A 22,389-nucleotide genomic window follows, 5' to 3' on the forward strand; every position below is an offset into this window, starting at 1 on the left:
TACGCGACCTCTCACTGGAACAGAGACGGGCATTTAGTTGGTACATTTTTTTGGAATCAATTTTTTTTTCTTTGACGACAACAACAATGGGCTGAAGATAATTCAGGACAAAGCTCTGAATACAAAAGCGCTGACAAGATTAATGTGAAAATGTGTTGAAACTCAAAAGCGAGTCAAGTCTCGGCACATAAGCCGTATGAACGTGCACCAATCAAAGTACGCTTTTGTCTCATTGCCAAGATGTGTGTGGGAAGACAGCACATCCGGACTGAGGTAATGCTTAATTAACAATGTGGCTGCTGTAAATTAAGTCCCGGTATGTCGATTATGCCCTGGCACCACAAAAACTACAGAAACACATTTGTCAGGCTCACTGTTTCCAATCAGTCAAAGTCTTTGAGCGCTTCCAGCGTGTTACATCTGTCCCTTAGAGCTTCCATTGGGAGGATGTCCTGTTCTTTCGGCTACTTTGAATGTGTGTTACGTTCAATGTAAAACAGATAAGATGGTGGAAAGTTTATTGTTTTTGTATGGACGAAGTTTAGTTTGGCTCGTTTGGGCTGCTGTGAAAGTGATTACGGAGCAAACAACTGCAAACAAGACTGCCGGAAAACATCAGTCTGAAAAGAAGTTAATACACAGAAGGTAAGCTGAGTTTAGGCGAGTCGGCCCCCCAAGTGCTCACTTGGTTGTGCACCCCTGACGTTTCGTAACTTGGCGATCACACAGACTAATAGTCACAACAAATAGTTCACTAATAAAAACAAAATCGTCGTCCGTAGGGATTATACGGAATAGGCCAATTCTTTTTTAAATACTTTAGAAACAGGCGATTAAAAATCTTCATTCTTCCAGCCAAATCAAATTGTTTACAGGATATCAAACCTTTGTCTCTTTCTAATGCATGTAATACTTTATTATTTCTTTCCAGGTCTTGTACAAAGGCAATAAAGTACCCCATGAATATGAGATATGAGTTTGCAGATGATTACAATCCCTCCTCGGCATTGTAAAGGTTGGTTTATGGCATTTTGCCAGTTACATCCACAATCTATATCTCAGAGTCTCAGAGTCTATATCTATAACTCATTGTCTTTTTCATTCTTCACATTTTGTTTGTACGCCTTCTGGCGGTTTGGAGAATATTGCAGCGCGGAGAGTTTAAACGCCACCAGCAGAAGCCTGTGCGTCGGTGCCGAGCTCGAGTATAAACAAAGCTAAAGTGCTTGTGTGTCTACTCTGATTCTGATGAGTGATATTTAGCCAAGGAGGTAACAATCCGCTGGGCCTGACTGTGTGACCCTGAAGGCCGGCTTGTGTTGTAAAGTAGAAAAGGGCTACACCAATGCGATTACAATGCAAGACTTTTCTTTTTTCTTTCAGTTTGTGTGTATCTTTTTGTTATTATTCCTAACCTGTCCAAGTAGCAGTGTAACAAGTCTTGCAGTCAGTTACACTGTATCGTATGCAATGTGTGTTCATGGAGTGCTGATGCCAGCAACTGAATAACTTTGTGTTCACAGCTCTTAGTTTATCAGGGAAAAGTCAAAAAACGTTCCACAACAAAAAGTCAACAATCTAACGCTTTTTCTTCTACTCTAAACTACATGTGTGACGCAGCCTTAGGGTCTCACCCATATACTATACAGTGATGCTGTGTTATCAGTGTGTTGACTGAGGGTTTACTAGGCTGTGAAAAATCACTATAATCTGAGTGAGAGTAGGTGTCACCTTTTCAAAAGCGTCTGTCTCCAACCTGATTCTTGAGGGGGAACTCCCAAAATACACTCAAAATGACCGACGTAGGCTGTGGATGAACTCTAACTACCAGCTGGACAATGCTGTGCGTCTTAATCACGGTTTATAATCAGCCCTTAAGATGATAATCATTATTTAGAATAGATTTCTGTCAATCCCTAAAACCACCCAAATTTTCTAGTAATAACTGTTATTGGGGGAGAGAGGAGGGGTCTAATTCCTAAAGCATTTCACTGCAAAGATATATATGTAGACTTCGCAGGTGTGTGTTTGCACTTGCCCTCTCTTGCTTGGGGGAGGTGTAAGAAGCCCCAAAGAAAACACCGTGAAACGTGTGAGGGAGATTCTTGAGTGACACCACGGCGCTGTTGCATGCAGCTGCATTTTAGCAAGCTGTCCTCACTTCTCTGTTTAGGCAACAGTTGTGTGGTTAATTAAGAATGTAGTCTCATTTGTCATATTTTGAGCACAGGGCGTATTTTTACAGAGATTTTGTGTTCACATTGGGAATCAGATAAGCAGTGATACCTGCTGGGGCAAACACATAGGGTTGCACCAACCAGTTAAAGGATGAAACTGAGCTGTAAACAGAAAGAAGTGTTGAGAAAGAGACTGGTGGGGTTTGTGCACATTCTCTCCCCACTTGACACACACTCAAAAACCAGCGCACACACCTTTTCTGCCCCTGCATCTCAGAGAATGTCAACCATGCTTTGATGCCCCTCCTCCTCCTCCCCTCTGTCTCCTTTTTTCTGTGTTTCTCTCTGTTTCCTGGGAGCTGATTTATGTTTGGTTTAGGAGTCAACATGTCCGCCTTGATCTGGCCCGCTTTTTATCCTTTCTTCCTCCGTCCCTCAATCCTCTTTTCCCTCTTCACCTCATGCTTTGTTAGAGGAGGGAAAAGAACATTTTGAACACCCTTAGTTTTTACGGTTTGATTAAACCCCCTGGAGGCAAAGAGAGAGATAGAGAGACAGCATGGAGAGATGGAGAGGTAGAGAGAGAGAGAGAGAGAGAGAGAAAGAGAGAGAGAGAGAGAGAGAGAGAGAGAGCAAGAGAGATGGAGAGGTAGAGAGGTGGGGCATAGAAGGGGCAGTCTGAACAAGGAAGCATTGTGTAGCCCCCCAACTGTGTTGGACTGACAGTCTGCATTACAGCACGCTACAGCAGCCCGCTCCCCAAAGCACGGCTAATCTGTTGCTTACTGGCCCCTCTGGCTCGCCCAGGTAAAGGGGGGGGGGGGGGCCTGAAGAGAGGTTTTCTCTTGTTTTTTCCATGTTTAAGCCTAAAAAAAACATAAACTGCATCTGTTCCCACAGTAGAGTAAAATATTAGTCTTCACTAAAAGTAGAAAATATGTATGAAAGAATACATTGTTGGTTGGTGGGAGATTCCTTCTTCACAGATGGGCTTTGAGCTAACTGCTAACCTCAGCATGCTAACATGGTCACTGTGATATCAACACGCTAATGTTTAGAAAGTATAATGTTTTCTGGTCAGAAGTTAGTAAAGCATAAAATACAAATTACAAGGCTGTAAAGTCGGAATCACCAAAGTTATCACAATTCATCCTTGTGGGAACATGAACGTGTCGACCAAATTTAATGGCAATCCAACCAATAGCTGTAAGGCCCTACAGTCCATCACAGTATTTAAATTTGAATAGGATGGTTTGTGTATTATGGTTGCCAGACTAGAGAAGTAATGACATCACACACCAGGCTATGTGAGGGCAATGAGCGTATAATTTAAAAACAACCAATGGAGAGATTTATAAAAATAATCGTTAATTATAGTGCGGTAGCAGTACAGCAAAGGGTTTATTTGTAGCGGCGGATGTTTTACAAATGGAGACTGGACATTTAACAGGCAAGAAGAGTTTTACCCAAAGAGACCCCGGTTACAAAAACAAACTCTCTGTGAAACTCAGAATGAATAGGGCAAGGTAAGCTTTCACATCCAGTCTGGTCATTCCTGCAGATACGCCTGGGTTTGTTGTGGAAGGGGATCTCTGCCTGCTAAGTCCCAATGGACATGGTGCAGACGACTCCCTCAGCTCCTTAGGAGTTGTTCTATTGCTTGTTTTCACAGAACAGCCCCCGCTAAGCTTGTTAATTCCCCAAAAAGCTCAGCCTCTCAGTGCCCACCCACTCCTACCTTTTTTTTTCTCAAAGGAAATACCTCTCTTTTCTCACAGCACATGCTCCAACCATGATTGAGGGATATGCTGCCTTCTGTTATTGCATTAAAACTCATTACACTAAGTGATGGAGGAGGGAGGCTGCTGGGCCACCAGGGTGTAATGAAAGAAGAGCTGTGGAGGTGAAAGTCACAAACATTTTCTGCATCAATAATGTTAGCTGACCTCCGGTTGTGGAGCACCAAAGCGAGGAAAAAGGCAAACAAGTGGCAATGTTAATTATTAATTACTCAATAATAAAAATAAAAAAAAACTTTAATTAATGACTAAGTTATGAAATATAAGGTGAAATATCATCATTACAATCACATTTCAGCATTCTATATATTTCTGTCATCATTTGCAAGTCAAAGGTAACAATGTGTACATGTACAGAAGTTCGGAAACATTGCTCACAGAACGTAAGGCCTACTGTAAAAAAGTTATTGTTATAGAAACCTTACGATAATTCTGCAGTGACATTGGATTCACGTTTAGACTAGTTAATCATTTCTGGATGAATTCCGAAACTTTGGCGAAATATTTTGCTGCTAATTGCATCGATGAAGCTTTCCAAATAATATGCTCCTGTTTCAGCGCTTCTCACGCTGGCTTTTTCTCCCTAGCGATGGCAGCTGACGCTCACAGGTATCAGAGTACCTATTTCACTAGTTTCCCAGCAGAATCTGGTTCTTTGAGAGCTCCCTCAATGAACAGAGCGGTCTCCAACTCTAAATGTATAATTTACTATAAATGGTTCATTCCTGACCTGCACAGCAGCAGAGAAAACAAGTGAAAGGAAATTGTTCCTTTATGACCTTTCTGTCACAAGCTGTCATCTCTGAGCCTGAGGCTATACCACTGCCCCACCCAAACATCACTTAAGTCCAATCCGCTGTGGTGAGGACGACTGAAGATATATACATCTGTCGTTCACTTTGCGACAATAAAGCTCACACACTAATGCATCTGTCTGGTGTCTGAGGTCAGTGATGAGGCCGTCTGGATGCCACCCAACTCTCCCAAGCCATAAAAGTGACCATTAAAATGACAGACTCCTCTTCCTCTGGCTCTCTCTGTCCAGCTCCCTGTGTCTTTCTTTCTGTCACAGACTTTTTCTGGTTGTCTCTGTGGGCGTCTGGACATGCATACGAACATCAGGGAGGCTGTCCTCGAAACCTCTGTGCCCATCACTCTTTCACCGCTCACCCCCACAGCCCAATGCGAGCAATGATAAGAAGCACACGGGTTCAGAGATTCAGAGTAAAAGCGTCCTCTCGCCTAGTGCCCTTTGACCCCCTGGGGTCATAAAGAGAGGCACGTGCTAACAAAGGTCATGAGATGGCTTGGGTGGGACCAGTTTTTTGGGGGCTCCCTAGGGTAGACTTAGCGGCCTCTAACCAACCGTGAGGCCATCTCTGAGCCCGGCAGATGTTTAGTACCCAGTCACCCCCTCAGGATGAGCTTAGACAACAGACCCACAGGGGAACGTCCTCCCATTGTCTGGAGAAAGTAAGCTGACGCCGATATCTTGAAATATCAACCACTGCCTTTTTGCCAACATTACTTTTTAGCCGGAGCTTCTCTTGTGATTTCAATCTAACCCGTTTTGTGTGGATCTGTTTCTCTGTTTGGCACAACCAAGAAGAAGCAGAAGGAGCAAAAGCAGCATGTTGTGTTCAAGCGCTCCTCCAGAGCATCACGCCTGATACATGTTTGACTTAGCTTGTTAAATCCCTCCAGTTCTCTCCATTCAATTTCTCTTTTCTTGTCTGTTCTGAGAGATAAAACTCCACCTCCACATCAAGATGTTTAATTTAAACCAATTGCCCCAAGATGTGTAGTTATAGTTGTTCAGCATTTATTATTGAAATGTGTTAATTTTTTTTAAATTCATTTTTATGTGGCGCCCAGTATTTGTTGTTTGGAGATCAACGCTTGCGTCCGATAAACCATACCATATTTGCCATGTATATATACTGCCAAAATCAAGAATATAAAAAAAAAAATGTAATGTAAGGTCATAAACATCGTCGCATTGAAAATATCCCGGATTTATTCTGTGTCACTGTATCAGTCTGTATCTAATTCTTTTGCCGCAAAGAACAAGGAATGAGGATTCAACAAATGGTTTGGTGAGAATTATGTTAATTATATGCTCCGGTCAATTGAACACTGGTGCAACCAGCGTCACGATTACAAATGGTTTTGTCTTTCTTGGGGTTCATGGTGGCCCAACACCTTACTAAAACACCTAATGTTGTTTTTTCCATAAATCTTTTAGCCCATTTATCTATTTGTAATTATCACACATCAGTAAATCTTCCAGGAAGAAGCCATTGTTGCCTCCTCTGTCTGGTGTTTATTTATTTTTAGTTAGTTTTATTGTTTCATTCTTTTAAGACCCATTGGCCGTAATACACACACAGCCCATTATCAGCCTGGGAGTCTGCTGCTGTTGGACTCGTACGTCAAAGTGTGAGCAAATAAATGAGCTGTGTTCAGAAAAGCCGGGGGCTGCGCTGGGTGTGGAAGTTTGTTGATCATGTCCAGCAGATTGAAGTTTATGGGTTTATGTGTAAATGCTTGTGTGTGTGTGTTTGTGTGTGTAGGTGTTAGAAAGATAAGCCATCGGGCCAGCACAGTGTTTGTGTTTGTGTCTCCGGTTTAATGACTTCAGCTGCTCGGGCTCCGATCCCTGTCCGTTAGAGGAGATGAAGGGGGATATGTTTGCAACTCTGCCATTCAAATAAAGGAGGCTGTCGCCTGAGGATATTGATGCACATCATACAGCAAGCCCATGTGGTGATTTAGAAAAATGGATAAACATGTTAGCCTTCACTTATCTTCTGCCTCCTGAATCCACACCGCAGTATTTCAGTGAACTAAATCTAACTAAACATGTGGGTTATGTTTGTTTGTCATGGCTGTCCCTGCTGATGCACTGAACAGGACGAGAGTGAATGCAGAACCTTAATGTTGAATGCACCGAGATGGCCAATGTTATAGGGCACAGCTTGCTGTGAAGTTTCACCTCAACTGGCTCAAAGAACCACAGTAAATATTGCTTTAAGTATAAGCATGCCCTCATGTTTTCCCCAATTCTTAGTTTCCTCTATCACATAGTTTTTCTCTGTTTTTTCGTCACACTCTTCCCAATTACATTAGCTGTTGTTTGATCAGTCTGATGTGAAGTTTGGAAGCAACGTGTGAAACACATGCTGGGTTGATATCCTAGGGTGAAGGGGGGATACTCTTTAGTGTGAAGTCAAAGAGCAAAACCGATGCTGGGGTTAAATCCAGGGGACCAACCTCATGTTATTAAGCCCCATCAGCTGACGTCCCCACGCCTCCAAAAACTGTGTACAGTGCGTGTGTGTGTGTGTGTGTGTGTGTGTGTGTGTGTGTACTTACATGTCCAGTAAGTACTCACTTCAACAGCCGTCACGTGCCACCCATTAATGCTGTCAATACAAAACAGCCCCCACTTCTCACACACACTTTTCCACTTGTACTGCACATCACCCTGCTACCGATGACTAAAGACACATGAAATAAGGAGTCAAATTTAAACGTACAAGTTTAAATTTGAAATGTATTTGTTCCTAAAACAATTAACTTTATTGAAACTATGTGAAGTTTTTCAAAATGTGACCTTTGAAGCCTCTGACGTGGCTTCAAAAACTTAAAGTGGCTACGATCAAAGCTTAATTCACTGTGGAACAAATGACTGCATTATGTGGCTGGAGTCACTCACAGTGACAAAACTGCAGAGTTATCACCCACATATGCTCTTCAAACCTTTCTATCATCTTTCAGCTCATTTTGGCTGTATCTCCCAAAACGTAATTGACTTGGTTCACTCTTTCCATTTCCATCCGCCTCAGTCTCTATTGGTTGTAACCCAGCGAGCCTCGCATTTTGATTCAAATGTTGATCAAAATCCCCTTTTTCCATCTCAGTCCAGCGCTGTGAGAAAAACACAGACCAATAACAGCAAAAAAGAAAATAATAAATACAAAATGACAATGATTCCAAGAGGAAGTCTGTGGTCATGCGGGACCTAATCTTGCTCAATATGAATCTGAGATAGTACATCAAATCTCCAGGTCACCACAATCTATCTGGACCGAAATGGCAAGCTTGTTCAAATTCATGCACACAATCTGAGATGGTTTCACTCAGCACTTCCTGCAGCCCTCAAAATACTATTTTGCATGTGCAGTACTTGAGTGGTTTAAAAGGCAATCCAGCTGTACCTCAAATTGAACTGCTTAGGTTTGCGCAAAATATCTGGGTGCTATTTTATTGCCCCATTGCGATGAACAAGAAAGTAGGCTAATCCAAAACATGACTATAGCAGCACGACTAATGTATTGTAAGCAGAGGAATGCAGTGCATTTTAGGAATGCATTTTTCTAGACCCAAATCTGAATGGCTTAGCAGTTAGCACTGGCATCTTTACAGCAGCCGTAGATTGTAGCTTTCTTTGGACATCATGTCGATTGTGTGGCGGTGTCTCCTTTGTGGCGTCAAAGTGAACTTTTGCCCCGCTTTCTTTTCATGTTTGAGGTCTCATTTCATGTCAACACACCTCATCAACCTGTCTCATGCAGCTATCATACGTTCAGCTCACGTTCAGGTATGAAGAGGTGAGTGCTGAGTTTTGACGACGTATGATTTAGAACCAGTGGTTGCTTTATCTGAACGCCATGCTGAGCTCCAGGCTCTTGTGGTTGGAGAAGAAAAGTAATTACTACAGAGCCTAAAGCCACCAGCTCTGGCCTTTGGACCTCTGCTGCCACATCCTGTAAGCAGTGGCTTCACTTTTAAAGGATCCCTCAGCTCTCTTTTTTTCTCACGACCAGTGCGCTGTCTTTTTTCTTCTCTCGTCCAATTAAAACCAGTGCCCTTTCGACATCTTTTCAGATTTTGAATTAACACTTGATTATGTATAGCGTCTGTCTTTTTGGATTCGGCATGTCTTTATCTCACACTTTCCTTGTCTGTCACTCATCTTCTTCTCTTCTTTTCATCGTGCTCTTCATCTCCACCAGCCTCCTCTAGAGTGTTGCCAGAGTGTCTTTGAGGGAAACCTCCGCTCTTCCCAGTAATCACCACTTAAAGGAAATTCCTCCTCCAGCAGCGGGCCTGCAGTCCTGCATCTTTGAACATTTGATGGTTTGATGGCTATAATTTGCCTAAAATAACACCAATAAAATCATGAAGCTGTAAATGCTTAAATAGCTAATGTACCAAGATGAAACACGATACAGCCTTTGATTTTATAGCTTTCAAAAACGTCTTGGTTCCTTCCTTTCTGTGGAATGTGTTTTGAGCAGTTGTTACAGATATATCTTAATTGTTCTACAGAAATGATCTATTTAATGTGGTTGTAACTCTCTTATTTATGCCTGCTTATTATCTCTAAAATACAATGTAAACTGGAACCTTTGAGCCACTAAGCTCAGATGTAATCTTCTACTATTCTGCAATATTAATCATACTTGCCCAATGCAAGAGGCTTTACAAACATTACCTCACAAGCAACATGGAAGCCAGATAAATGAGTAAGCAGTTGAACAATAAGCAGCATTAAGCCTGTGCTATTATAACACCTCAGTAATCATTCTTACTGCAGTGCATTGTTCTTGCTCCAGCCAATAGGAGGATGGGGCATCTTTCAAAAGCAGGGGGAAGCCCTGAGCATGAGTAACAAGCAGACTCCACCTGAACTGGAGTCAAACCATCCCCATCTCCTCTCTCCTTTCTCTTCCTCCCTCCTGCCCTCGGTTCATGTGAGAAATACCTGCCGCTCTCATTCGTAGCAGACACTCAACACCTCAGCTTAGTGGACCATGAAAAGCGAATAAGAGCTTCCTCTCAGTCTGACGTGAAAGGAGAGACAGGTAAGATTGCACTGGGAGCTCCAGCTGCGGAAATGCACGTTGTATGGACGAAATAAAGAAGCATGTTTAGCCACAATCTGCCGTAAATTTGCATTGGTATGTGACCTGCACCAGGTTGTGCCTCCTCCTGACAGGCCTCTTTCTATGTCATGTTGACACAACACAGTGGCCCGTCACTAATCTCCATCATACCTGACCTCTCCACCGATGGGTCAGACTTCAGGGTCATCACATGACCACAAATGAGGAGCTCACGATCACAAGGGCCTCCCATTCTGGCTTTCCAATTGGCTGAAAGATTGCGGAAACTAGATTGCGGAAACTCTTGCCCACTAACAGGTTAAGTCGCATCATATGAGAAGTTCCCATCTGTGTTGGATGATAGATACAGAAAGCAGGTGCCTCCAACTGCGTCTCTGTGTATAGCACATCCCTAAGCTGCTTGCGCAGAGGTAGAATAGACCTCGCACGCCTTTCAATCCACTTCACGACAAGCGCGACTTGTTTGTACACGAACAGCATTGCGACCGCAACCTCCTGTCTTTTAATGACCGAATAAACAAACCAGCAGACATAATAGTGCGACGCCTTTGTCAAGGGAAAGGGCAGAGAGCTAGTTAAGGAAGGAGTCTGGCCCCACATGAAAAGGAACAGGGCGGAGGAGAGACGCCTGGGTGTTCCTCCTTTATTGTTCAGCCTTCTGCCTCTGAGGGACACCTGTCATTGGCCGGGCGGTTTACACAGGTGCCTCAACCCCGCCTGATTTGTCGGCCTTGAAAGGAGACTTCAGTCAACAGGTAGCGTGAAGGGAACAATAGCTATGATCCCGAAGACGACAGAGAGAGCGAGAGAGTGGGAGGAGGGCGGGATGGCTAAAGAAGAGAAATGGATTCTTTAGAAAGCACCTGAGGGTTTGTGTGAGATAATCTGTTTGCTTTTACCCACAATCCCACTTTGTAGGGCGCAGGAAGGCGTTTCTGTGTGTTTTTGGTGCTCAATGATTCCTCTCTGGAAGAAACTCCTTCTCCGAGTGGCCTGTGCGAATTCAGTCATCCACCTTCATCCCTCTCCGTTTCACCCTCTTCATAACCTCGGCCATTTCCATGGTTACACCACTGTGCCCGTGGCTCAGTGTAACTGCAGCGCTGCACAAACCCGTGGTCTCTCATGGTACGGGAGCTTTGCCAAGAACCGGCCTGAATAATGTGATACTGTTACCCTAGTGCACCACACACCCTGGCCTCAAGAGCTAAGCGGCGCGGCTTGTCCCTACTTTGTTTGTGTTGATGTTTTTATACGTGTGTGTGTGTGTGTGTGTGTGTGTGTGTGTGTGTGTGTGGTCTCACTGCCAGGGGGAATGCCAAGTTCCTTCTCACCCTGTGTGGAATGTGGCAGACCTGTGTGTGAGCCGGAGATCACTGTGGGAGGGAGAGAAACGAGTTAAGTCCACACGACTGAAAGAAAGAATAAACATTTAAATATGTGACGTCATAAGGGCAATTTCTAAATTTGATAGCCCTTAAAAAATCATGTTAAATTGGGTCATTCACACATTGAGTCGTATAAAGGAAACATTTTCATTATTTAAATCTGAATACCTACATATTCATATAAAAAAAATCTTATTTCAGGGTTCTAATTTCTATAGTTTTAATGATGCATATGGCCTAGATTGAATCACATGAATAAATACAGGTATTCAAAACAAATGAGCTGTAATGCAAAGCCGGAAACTATATCTAGTTCACATACTGATCATTTTAAAATAGGATCGCTTGTGCACCTGTTCTCCATTTTCACAACCCGGCTACAGGTGGAAACCTGTTACTGTGAGCAATGGTGGTTTAATAACCATCTCTATTTAGAGAGGCCGGCCTTTCAAAGCCGGAGAATGTCTCTTGTTTCCCTTCCTTCTTTTAACTGTGGCCATGGAGATAAGGGGACAATGTGTGTCTGTACGTGTGTTAGAGAACGCTGTTATTTCCTCTTCCCAACCCAAACACTAGCCAAATACTGATAATGGGATCACAGTGTGTCCACTTAGCGAGTGTCTGTGTGCGTGTGTTTACATCTCTCTAAATGTGTTTGCAGAGCACTTATGGAAGGAAGCCGCAGCTCGCTTTGGAAGTTGTTTTCAGCTGATAAATGTGTCCAAATGATTGTATTTCTTTGAATTGTCTCAGTATGAGTTTGATTTATTTACAGTGACCTAGATAGAGACATTTGAGTATAGCTAAGACTTAAAGAAAAGCGTTTGTCTGTCAGCTAGCAGATACACGTTCCAGATAAGTTCAGAAAGACAGTGCCCGGTGGATGAGCTCACTCCTTTATCTGTGGTTTCCTCCTCAGTGGCTGGAATGTCAATGGTGGCTTTGTGATGGGTTCAGTTCTCCTGCGTGACTGACAAGTTGACTGGCAGCTCTCGAAGACTCTTAATAGGAAGGGAGAATTAGTCAAGAGACTTCAGTTTTTTAAAAGAATGAGAGCTTTTATGTGATTTGAAGCAACCTCTAAGGTTAAACGAAAGTTCACGCGGAGCTTGTTCCATTATATGGTTTATACAATAATTGTATTGACAGGTTTGATACCAGCTGGTTGTGTGCTACAAGTCCATAAAGTTACTGGCGACATACTAATACAAATTGCAGATAAAAGCATTCAGAAAGGCCGCTCCATTCTATCTGAATAGGCTTGAGGCTTTAGGTCCCTTTTTAGTGGTAGCGTTCTCAGAAAGCTCTCGGATCTCTTTTGCAAATCTTTGGAAAAAGCCCAGCGAGGAGGTATGTGTGCACTGTATCCTGGTAGGAGAAAGTGTAATAATGTCAGGCTTTAAAAATCATTCTTGGCAGACATTTTTTAATATCAAGCAGATAAGTGTATGTTCCACAGCCATGACTGGAGGGCAGACGCTAACAGCTAAATAAGCTTCAGCTTCACCCTTTCTGTGTTATTTTGTTATTCTAGGCCTGGAGGTGTCTTCTAGATGTAAGCAGTGATATGTCAGGGCATGCGTATATGCAGCTCCAGCAAATGTCTGTGGAAACACTCCATTTTCGAACAAAAAGATCACAAGAGCCGTAGCATGCTGCTAAGCCTCTCTGCATATTATGGTAGAATAAAATGAGGGATTAAACAATCATTTAGTTTGGGCAACGCAAAGCAGTGGTCAGAGCTTTAATCTGCCAAGTGAGCATTTTCCTCCTTATTGGTTCCAATTTAGTCAAATCAAATCATACAGGATGCGCATACAAGGCTCAAGACATTGTTAATGTTGTGTGCATGACATTTGTCACTTTGCTGTCTCAAAGGTTACCTGTCCAAAGTGTTGAGGAACTACACCGAGCAGGCCTGTGACGGAGACTTCCTGTCTGTTCGCTGCCCGCCCCGCACCACCATCACCATCCAGTCAGCTTTCTATGGAAGGAGAGGCGCCTCTGACCACCAACAGTGCCCTCAGACCTACCAGGCCCTCATGAATTCGTACAACGCCTGGGAGGATGACCGATATTGTTCTGTGTCCACCTCACTACAGGTTAGTAACCAAGCTCACACCTGCATGTGTTGTGTCAGAACATGATCATGCTGTCATCATTTTTGTTAGCTTTCTTCATTTTTTGTATAAAGGGTCCGAAAGTTAAAAGGTTTTCCTAAGCCTCTGTAGTGATCTGTTAAATCCGTCCCCAGTGTCTCATCTGTGCCAGACTTGAATCTTTCTTTCTCCATTTTTGGCTTTCGTCCCTCAGTTAGGCCACTCTTTACACATGGACACACACACACACACACACACACACACACACTCAAATATCTGCTGCAGATCCTTTTGGGAGAAAGTGTCCTCTAAAACTGCTAAAATTGGCCATGGCTTATATTTTGGAGGACCACACTGATTATGTAATGCTTTGTGAGGATGTTTTCCGGCAAATTACACTCTCTAAAGAGGAAGCATGCTTGTTCCCATGACACAAAGAGATTTCATGGGGTCTTTGCCTCAGCATCCTCTCCTAAATTGGGATGCGGCTGGACTAAAACCTTCCCTTTGCAGCACCAATACAAACACACACAAACACATCCTGTTCAGCATTCATTGGGTCCTTTGGTTTATTCTTGGTCCCCCTGCCTTCTAGCGTCGAACACCCTCCGTTTCCATAATAGACAGGACAGCCATGAATGCACAGACACAGAGAGTGCATTGTGCTGAAGTGAGAGAATGACTGACTGCTGTGCCACCCACATTAGTGCGACCCTGAAGAATCCCATCGTACGACCTGTTCGTGACCCCCAGTTTCGGAGTATAAATGTGGGTCTCCATATACAAATGCTTACTTCAAGGGTATCCCAAGCTAATGATCATTTCAATTATCTGTCAATCTAATATTTTTTTTCATTCTTTATTTAATCTATGAAATGTCCATAAATAATCTAAATCGCCAAGTATGTGAACACATACAATAAATATGACTGGATAACAAAGCTTGACAAAAGATTACAGGACTAAAACTGTTCACAGGTATGTGAAAATAGCTATTAATACTGTAAATATGCATGAAAAGCAATGTTCTGTAAATTGTAAAATACAAACAATTGTATACTGAATACATATATACATGTACTGTATATGTATACTGTATTTACAGTGTGTATAATTTATATTGTCTGTGATAGTTGATATGGGCATCTTAAAAACTGTAAAATGATAATCTATAATGGGACCAGTGGATGTTTAAATAGTTAGATAACATACCAATGAGTTACAAATAACAGTTCCAAGAAATTACATTTTTGAATTTTTATTTATTTATGTATTTCTGGTGCAACCAACAGTTAAAAAAACAAAAGATTTTGATTAAAAATGTGATTAACAATAGATCCGTGATCTATTGCAGTAAATGTTTCTCCTCTCGGTTAATTTTGGGGATGGCTCTGGACAGAATCCATTGAGTCATTCCTCCAGCGACTGGGAGTTCAGTATCGAAGAAGCTATATTGTTGGAATGTGCTCACCTGGGTTACAGCTGGCTAAAGAGGATGAAACGAGAGAAGCAAAAGGATGCCAGGAAATGAGTGGAGCTTTCTCTTACCTGCTCCTCTCCTCCCTATTCCCATGGCTATGAGCAGCCTGTTTGAAGTGGTTTTAGGTTTGCCTGCTGTTGGTCTCACCGTCGTTGCTTTTTGTTCTCCCTCTAAACCTCTCTTTGGTCTTCCCCCTCTCTCTGTCACTCTTTCCTTCTTTAGAAAATGCTGGACGAGTGCCAAGACAGAAGGAACTGTCAAGTCCTTGTCAACAGCCGCGTGTTCGGGACGGACCAGTGTCCTGGCAGCAGTAAATACCTCATTGTCTGGTACAAATGCAGACCTAGTAAGTCCATCACCGCCTCGTATCTTGACGGTCACACACATTTCTGTCTCTCTCTGCGCTGCGGCACACCTCCACTTTCAATCAGAAACACGGTAGAGCTGGGATCACTTCATTTACACAAAATGAATTACATTATTAACAGTCAAAAGAAGATTATTATTAGAGCTGTTAGTGTTGTTTTGAAGTACACCTCCTCCTTCCAAACAATGACCATAATATAAAAAGGATGATTTCCACTGAAATTGGTTCCATATCATGTATATTTACTTTAGGTGCACACACATTTTTAACTGAACTTTTAAGTGTACAAAAACACAGTGTAGAGGTTATAAAGTGCTGCTGTATCCCTGTGTACAGCAGCAGTGCCAGAGAATGGACATTGGGAAGAAAAGCCTGAGAAAGTCATTATTAATTGTCAGGTCTGATTAGTCTGCCTTTAAATGCATTTCATACAACAACAAAAAACCACACATGCATCCTCTGCATGTTTTTTCCCATTTGAGTATTGCACTTAGCTATAGTTTGGTGAATGAATAATGTAGTTTATTTTATTCTAGATTGTTCTTACCATCAACAAGCCCCACCCGAAGACCAAAAACAAGTCTGTCTTTCGACCACCTTTCCCTGTCTGTGTTAATCTGCTCTAAACCTATTGGTTCCCGCTGAAGATGTAAATCTTCTTTTACGAATAAATAATTTTAAAAAATTGGGACCGGTATATTGTTTACCTCACAATTGACCTCACAATTTCTCCAATAATTTACTTTGCGATAGAACAAATGAAGCATACAGTATCTGTGAGTCTTTCTTTGCTGCTTCATTTAGAAGAAGAACCATGTATGCATGCCTCTCCCTTTATCCTTCTCCATCCCTCTCCCTGTGAGCCAGGAAGCTAAGAGTATCACTCCAGAGGGGAGCCACAACAGTGCAGTAATCCCACCCAGATTCTGGTCTCCATTCATGGCTCAGTGCTGTGCTGAGCCGAGCCGCACTGAGCTGTGCAACAGTTCACACTAGAGTGACCAGAAGTGGGCATTAATCCACTGATCCCCCTGCCCTCCCCACTTTTCCCTTTTTTCACTGGACTCCGGGGCCAATCAACAGATCTTTGTTCACTGTCACTTAACCAATGACTTCTTAGAGGAAGAGAGAAAGGCTGCATGGGGTGTTAGTGAGGTGCAACGGACAGGTGTCACTGCCTCTGAAAGGAGAGGTAGATGTAGGATAGAGGAAGTGAAGGAGAAAGGGAGGGAGCAAAAGCGAACAAGATCGAATCCGTCACTAAGAGATATAACAAACTGGGGACTGCCCCTTTTTCTCTGCTCTCTTCCTCTGTCTTCTTTCTGCATTCCTGTTCCACTCCCCACATGGACGCGGAGGCGGCTGCTGTTGTGTTTTTATTTGCTGGCCATTGGAGCTGCTCTGTCTGTCACAGGTCACTGTGGCTGGATGTGTGTGAGGAATGCCTCTGCATGGCTCTACATGTCCACTGAGCAACTCTACCTCTGCCTGTTTACTCTGAACAAAGCCTTTTGTCAGTCCTCTGCTTTCAGTGCTTATTAAAAGGGAACGGATAACGAAATGTCTTGTTGGCAAGGCAAGGCATGAAGTTAACAGAATGATTTGGTACCAGCTCAAATATTTTCTTTAATGTAGTGTTTCCAGGGTCAAATCATATTGAAAGATATTTTATTGATATTCTTTTCATCGTTTGTAACACATATGTATGCTCTGTCCATCTATCACCAGACGAGTATAAGAGTAAGGTGGTCTGCGAGGAGGAGAGGATGAGGCTGAGCTGCAAACGGGGTATGCAGATCGCTGTTTACTCCGCCATGTTTGGTCGAACTCAACAGGGCACCCTGGAGTGTCCCCTGCACCACAGGAGGGCCCCGTCAGTAGGTGAGCCACCTTCTCACTCTCACACCGAGGGTAGCAAGAGAAGAGGTTATGCAGGAGGAGCATGGAGCTAACTGTCAAGTCAGAGAATAAAAGATCTAATATGGGCAACACCTGACACAAAACAAATTCAGTTGTGTTTAATTATGATGTAAACTAAAGATTTGAAATTCCATTTCACAAAAATAACACACAAATACTTTAAATTACTAAACGGTATGCAAATGACGTCAAGTTTAAATACAAATGAGCGGTTATGTTAGCATTATCGATGCTTGTGATGCTACAGTGATTTTTATAGATGGATAGAACGTAATGAATGATCTCAATGTAAGCGCTGAAAACTAACAATATTATTATTTTATTTATGACGAAAACCAGGACAATTCAGTTGTGATTGTTGAAAACAGGGACATTTTACTGATATTTGTCGGGACTCTGGATACTTAGTTGTAGTGTAACTTCTTTAGTAAGTCACTAGTTTGATAGCAGAAGCAGCTAGTAGTTAGCTAGTTGGCTAGCTATAAGGAAACATACTAACTACTAAGCGGCAAAACATGCTAACTAAGGACTTGGTCTTAACAAACCTAATGGATCCACAAGTAGCTGGTGCGACATCATCCTGGTTTCTAATGCTGCAAGACATTCCTATCAGGTCCCAGGCTGCTGTTTTGTAGTGAGTGATAATCATATTATCATTAATACTGTTGACATTATTAGCATTTTCTCCATTCAGAGCATCAGTCTTGGGCTCAGTATGAGGTCAGTATTGTCAGTATGAGATTTCTTACATATAGACGCAAGCTGGGGATGCAAATCCAGTCTATTTGCTTTTGCATGATGTTAAAATGAGTCTCGTTGTCCTGCTAACGCTCTTATACATATTCATGATTTCCGAGAGAGGAGCTTGAGGTCACTCTAGGCTTTGATTTGTTTCTTTTTGCCAAGATTTTTCTGAGCAGCACATGCCAGGAGTCATTATGCATCCATCCGGCGGTTTTATTGATGAGTTTCACACGTCAGGACTTGAGCACCTCAGAGCCACAAAGAGAACTTCAAACTCTGCCGAGCGTTAAATCTCTCCATTCCTTTTCTTTGACTTGGGTGATATTGCCTCGAGAAGCTGTTGTGGTTTGGTAAGATTTGATCATTTCCTCTGCGGCCTTAAAGTAACACTGTCACCCATCCTTCATGTCAGCCGTTTACGCAGTTCCACTACAATTACTCAAATAATCGTAACTTTTAGAAACATATCACTATTTAACATGTTTTTATCCTGTTATTAAGATATGTAGATCTACCACTCAAGCTTGGCTAGCCACAGACAAACATGCACACACACACACACACACACACATTGCCAGAGGATTGGGGTGGAATGCAGATCAGGTGTCTCCGTCATCCAAAGCGCAGAGTTTGGCCCGTAGAAAAGGGACAGTATTGAATTCCCTCCAAGTATTTATGTGTGTGCATGTGTGTGTGTGTGTGTGTGTGTGTATGTGTGTGTCTGTGTTTATGCGCATGTGTGAGGGATATCCAGATGTACCCTCACCCTTGTTTAGGGGAATGTTAATGACCCTAAGCTTGGATCCATGACAAGTACGAGTATAACCATAGCTCCTGTGGTGGCCCTGGCCTCTTTGCTGGGCAGCTCATTTATTCCGCCTTAACTTGCTTCGTTGACATATAGAAGGAAATGTACACTGATGTTTGTGGTTGTGAATAAGTAGCCAGAGCAGGTGTGAGTTTACTGTGTGTTAAAAAAAGTTGTAATGAAAGGCAAAATGTCATTCGTTGTAATTCAGAATTCAACAATGCACTACAGACATGCCCTGAAGTGTGTGCGTGTGTGTGTGTGTGTGTGTGTGTGTGTGTGTGTGTGTGTGTGTGTGTGTGTGTGTGTCAAAGAGGTGACAGGATGGGGTCGAAAGGCTGACACTGGCGTCAGTCACTGGGTAATCAGAGAAAGATATAAAGAATGGCATTGTGTGAGCGTGGGTGTTACTGTATACTACATGAGCATTGAGGTCTGCTTTAACGCAACCTCCGCCACTCCTCTGCTTGCAGGTGGACCAGGAATGTCGAGGTAGGTGAGACAAGGCTGGCCTGATATCTGGTTTCAGGCTCAGGATTAAATACAGTAGCCGAGTTCTCCCAGCATTGATGGAAAATGCACTCTACTGTTACAGTTGTACAAAAGCCAGATTAGAGGGAAGAAGTCTTATTTACTGTCAAATCCTGTGAACTTTGTGCGTGTTTACGTGAACTGTACACTTTGACGTACACACACGCCTTGTTGTTTCTATTCACACACTATACAGCATGTTTTTTCTACCTCCCTATTATACCTGCACACACACACACACACACACACACACACACACACACACACACACACACACACACACACACACACACACTCTAACCACCCACAAACACCTCCTCAGGCTGTTCCAGACTGTCTCGAGGTGCCGTTGTGGGATTTCCCCTGTCAGGTCTGTCTTTGATGTGGCTCCCATGTCACCAGGAGCAGGAAGTGAGGGTGTCTTGAGTGACAGCTGAGACACACAGTTGATCATTTGAAACAGCGTTTATCCCCTCTATTTGGCCTCTCACCCGAGGTGCTGTGGTGCCTCACACGCGTGTTTGTGGCTGTGCGTGTCTGAATAATTCTGGGCTTGGCCATCGCATTAAGCGGAAGTTTTGTTTTGTATCTATTTACATGTCATGTCTCTTTAAATGTGAGTTTGAATGTGCCAACAAGTTGGGCTATAGTCATCTCCTAAACCACAGCGTGTTGGCAGCCTCATGCTGCCTGAGGTGTGAGGTTATCAGCCGAACTCCCACAGCCGGCGACACCTGCCCAGCTGAACTAAGCATAGATTTAGATAGACATTACTCTGTGCAGCAACAGGAAATTGTTGCAGCACCAGCAGCGAAGCAGGTTTCATCCTTAAACTGAGGTTGCAATTCAACACCAGCTGCCTGTCACCTAGAGGTAGATTTTTCTTTGTGGCTTGCTATGGCGACATTGTTTGAAAAGTAAGCCTCTTCTGGATGTCTTTTTGTGGTCAACAAACCGTATTTAAGTTGTGAATTATGCTGTATATTTACCACGAGTGAGCTGTAGAAAGCTGCTATCTGATTGCTTGTTGAATTCAAAGGTCTGGAAAACTATGATTGACAAAAACAAGTGGGCATGTGTGCACAACAGTAAGACCTCTTTGATCTCGTTTGTTCCTTGGTTTTAGGGTGGGGTGGGAGTGGTGGAGTTGGACAGATTTTGGCGGCAATGGAGAATCCTCAAAGCAAAGGGGCCTGCTTCAGCCCTCCTCTCTCATCTGCCCAATTACCATCACACACACCTCTTGACATCTAAATAGCCCCCCATGCCTGGCATGCAGGGTCTCAGACTGCTTCTTTTACTTTTCTTTTTTTGCAGGCCATTGCGCTTTCACTTTTGAGTCGTTGCTCCAGAGAAAGCCCACAGCTACATGTTTAAAACTGTGAGCACGGACTCACTGGTGTCTCATATGATCACAGTAGCTTTTAAAAGCCGAGCACGCACAGCTGCAGGTCAAATTTAACGCTTGGCTTTTAGAATTCTGTTCCAGTTGTTAGGGAGCAAGCTGCGTCGCTGTAACTCTATCTGCATTTCTATCTGACTTTGATGTATACAGAGCAGATATGGAGCAGGATGTCGGTGTTGTTTTGGACTAGATTAGATAAAATGCAGTTCTGTGTGTTTATTAAACCTGTTCTATAGTCCAGCTTTAGCAGAAGCTGAATCATTTCTGTCATTGAATTCTTGGGTGACTTTTTTTTCCTCAAAATTTTCTAAAATAACAACACTGAAGTTTATACGCCAGCTACCAGGAACTTCCGCCTGCATATGTTGTCACGGATAACAGGTTAATGCAAGGTTTAGGGCTTTACATTTCAGCTAAATGAAATGTAATGTGATGTTTGAATATATATAGTGGTGTTGTCAGTGATAACACACATGCTTGGGTTTAACTCTGACTGTTTTAAGAATAAACCTGCTGTCAACTTACAAACATAGCTGAAGAGAACTCTGCATGTGTTTGTGTAAGTGTGTTCGCGTGTGTCCTCCTAGAAACACACTTTAAGACTGGCACTGTGATACTTAAATGCATTATGTTACAGTAGAATTAAATCCTGTTGGAGTGAATAGAACTTTAACAGCACACGTGTGTGTGGGAGAGCGATGTATTTGGCATGTTCATGTCACTTCAACCTCAAACCTCACAGAAAGTAAATATCATGTCACAAAAATACTTTTAATCCCACAACAATGACTTCAGCTTCCCCAGTAAATGATACGTATCTCAGGTGAGTCAGGGTAGAAGAGGAAACGAGTGCTGGTTGTCCTCCCGTTGTCTTGTAAATTCCAGGAATGGTGTGCGTGGGTGGATAACCTGGAGGATTTTTATGGAGCGTCACCGAGAGGATTTTCCGGGAAAAGTCGCTGCCTGTGTTTACATATAAGTGTTTGTGTGTGCGTGTGTATGTCTTTGTCTGTATTTGCATGTGTTCAGAGTGTCTTTTTAGCAGATGTTGCACCTATAATACACCCAGAAACTAGTCTGAATATAAGCGCTCTGTGACAAGCTGCAAGAAACTCAAAGGCAATAACCTTCACAACACACAAGCTACCATTGGACAATGCTATTGTCTTACTGTGGCTTTGTAAAATCATGGTATGATCATGTTGTTACAAGTTGGGAAACTGGATGTAATCCAAGGCTGATGCTTGTTTTAAGGCAAGTCAGATGCATGATGGATGATCGCTGTGACAAACTGAGCTGCTGGCACATGGCAGCGTATCAACGCACACCTCAAAAGCAGGCATGATGACGCAGGAGGTTTCTCACTAGTGCACCGGTTCAGGTACCTGTAACTTTAAGAAGCTGTGGGTGATCAACCATGAGTCGTTTAAGGAAGCTGCTTTTGCGTTTTCTTGTTTATCATTCTCTATGCATGTTTCCTTCTGTGATCAGCCATGATGAGTGAGAATAAGTGTGTGTGTGTGTGTGTGTGTGTGTGTGTGTGTGTGTGTGTGTGTGTGTGTGTGTGTGTGTGTGTGTGTGTGTGTGTTTGTCCAGGAAACTTCTCCTTTTCCCTCAGTCATTGCTCCCCTTGATGCTGGACCTTCTCCTCTAAACCATAGTGAGGCCTGTTGTGGTCGGGCAGGTGGAGACTAGAAGATGGGTGCACAGTCTTGGAGGTGGTAGAGGGTTTGAGGTATCAGGGGTTATAGTCATGCAA

At 43.0% G+C, this 22,389-nt stretch overlaps 1 protein-coding gene across 2 annotated transcripts in view; it reads left to right on the plus strand.

Annotated features, from left to right (window-relative positions):
* LOC137785789 (protein eva-1 homolog C) overlaps positions 1 to 22,389 on the plus strand; it is a 63,870-nt gene that overhangs the window by 5,213 nt on the left and 36,268 nt on the right. For both annotated transcript variants that reach the window (XM_068577292.1, XM_068577291.1), the window contains exons 2-4: positions 13,155 to 13,378; positions 15,078 to 15,201; positions 16,951 to 17,103. In XM_068577292.1, the coding sequence (XP_068433393.1) occupies positions 13,155 to 13,378; positions 15,078 to 15,201; positions 16,951 to 17,103 (501 nt within the window). The remainder of the gene's footprint in view (positions 1 to 13,154; positions 13,379 to 15,077; positions 15,202 to 16,950; positions 17,104 to 22,389) is intronic.

Source organism: Clinocottus analis, unplaced genomic scaffold (genome assembly GCF_023055335.1).
Source record: "Clinocottus analis isolate CAN_PGR_092001 unplaced genomic scaffold, fCliAna1.0.p SCAF_15, whole genome shotgun sequence".
Lineage (NCBI taxonomy): Eukaryota > Metazoa > Chordata > Actinopteri > Perciformes > Cottidae > Clinocottus > Clinocottus analis.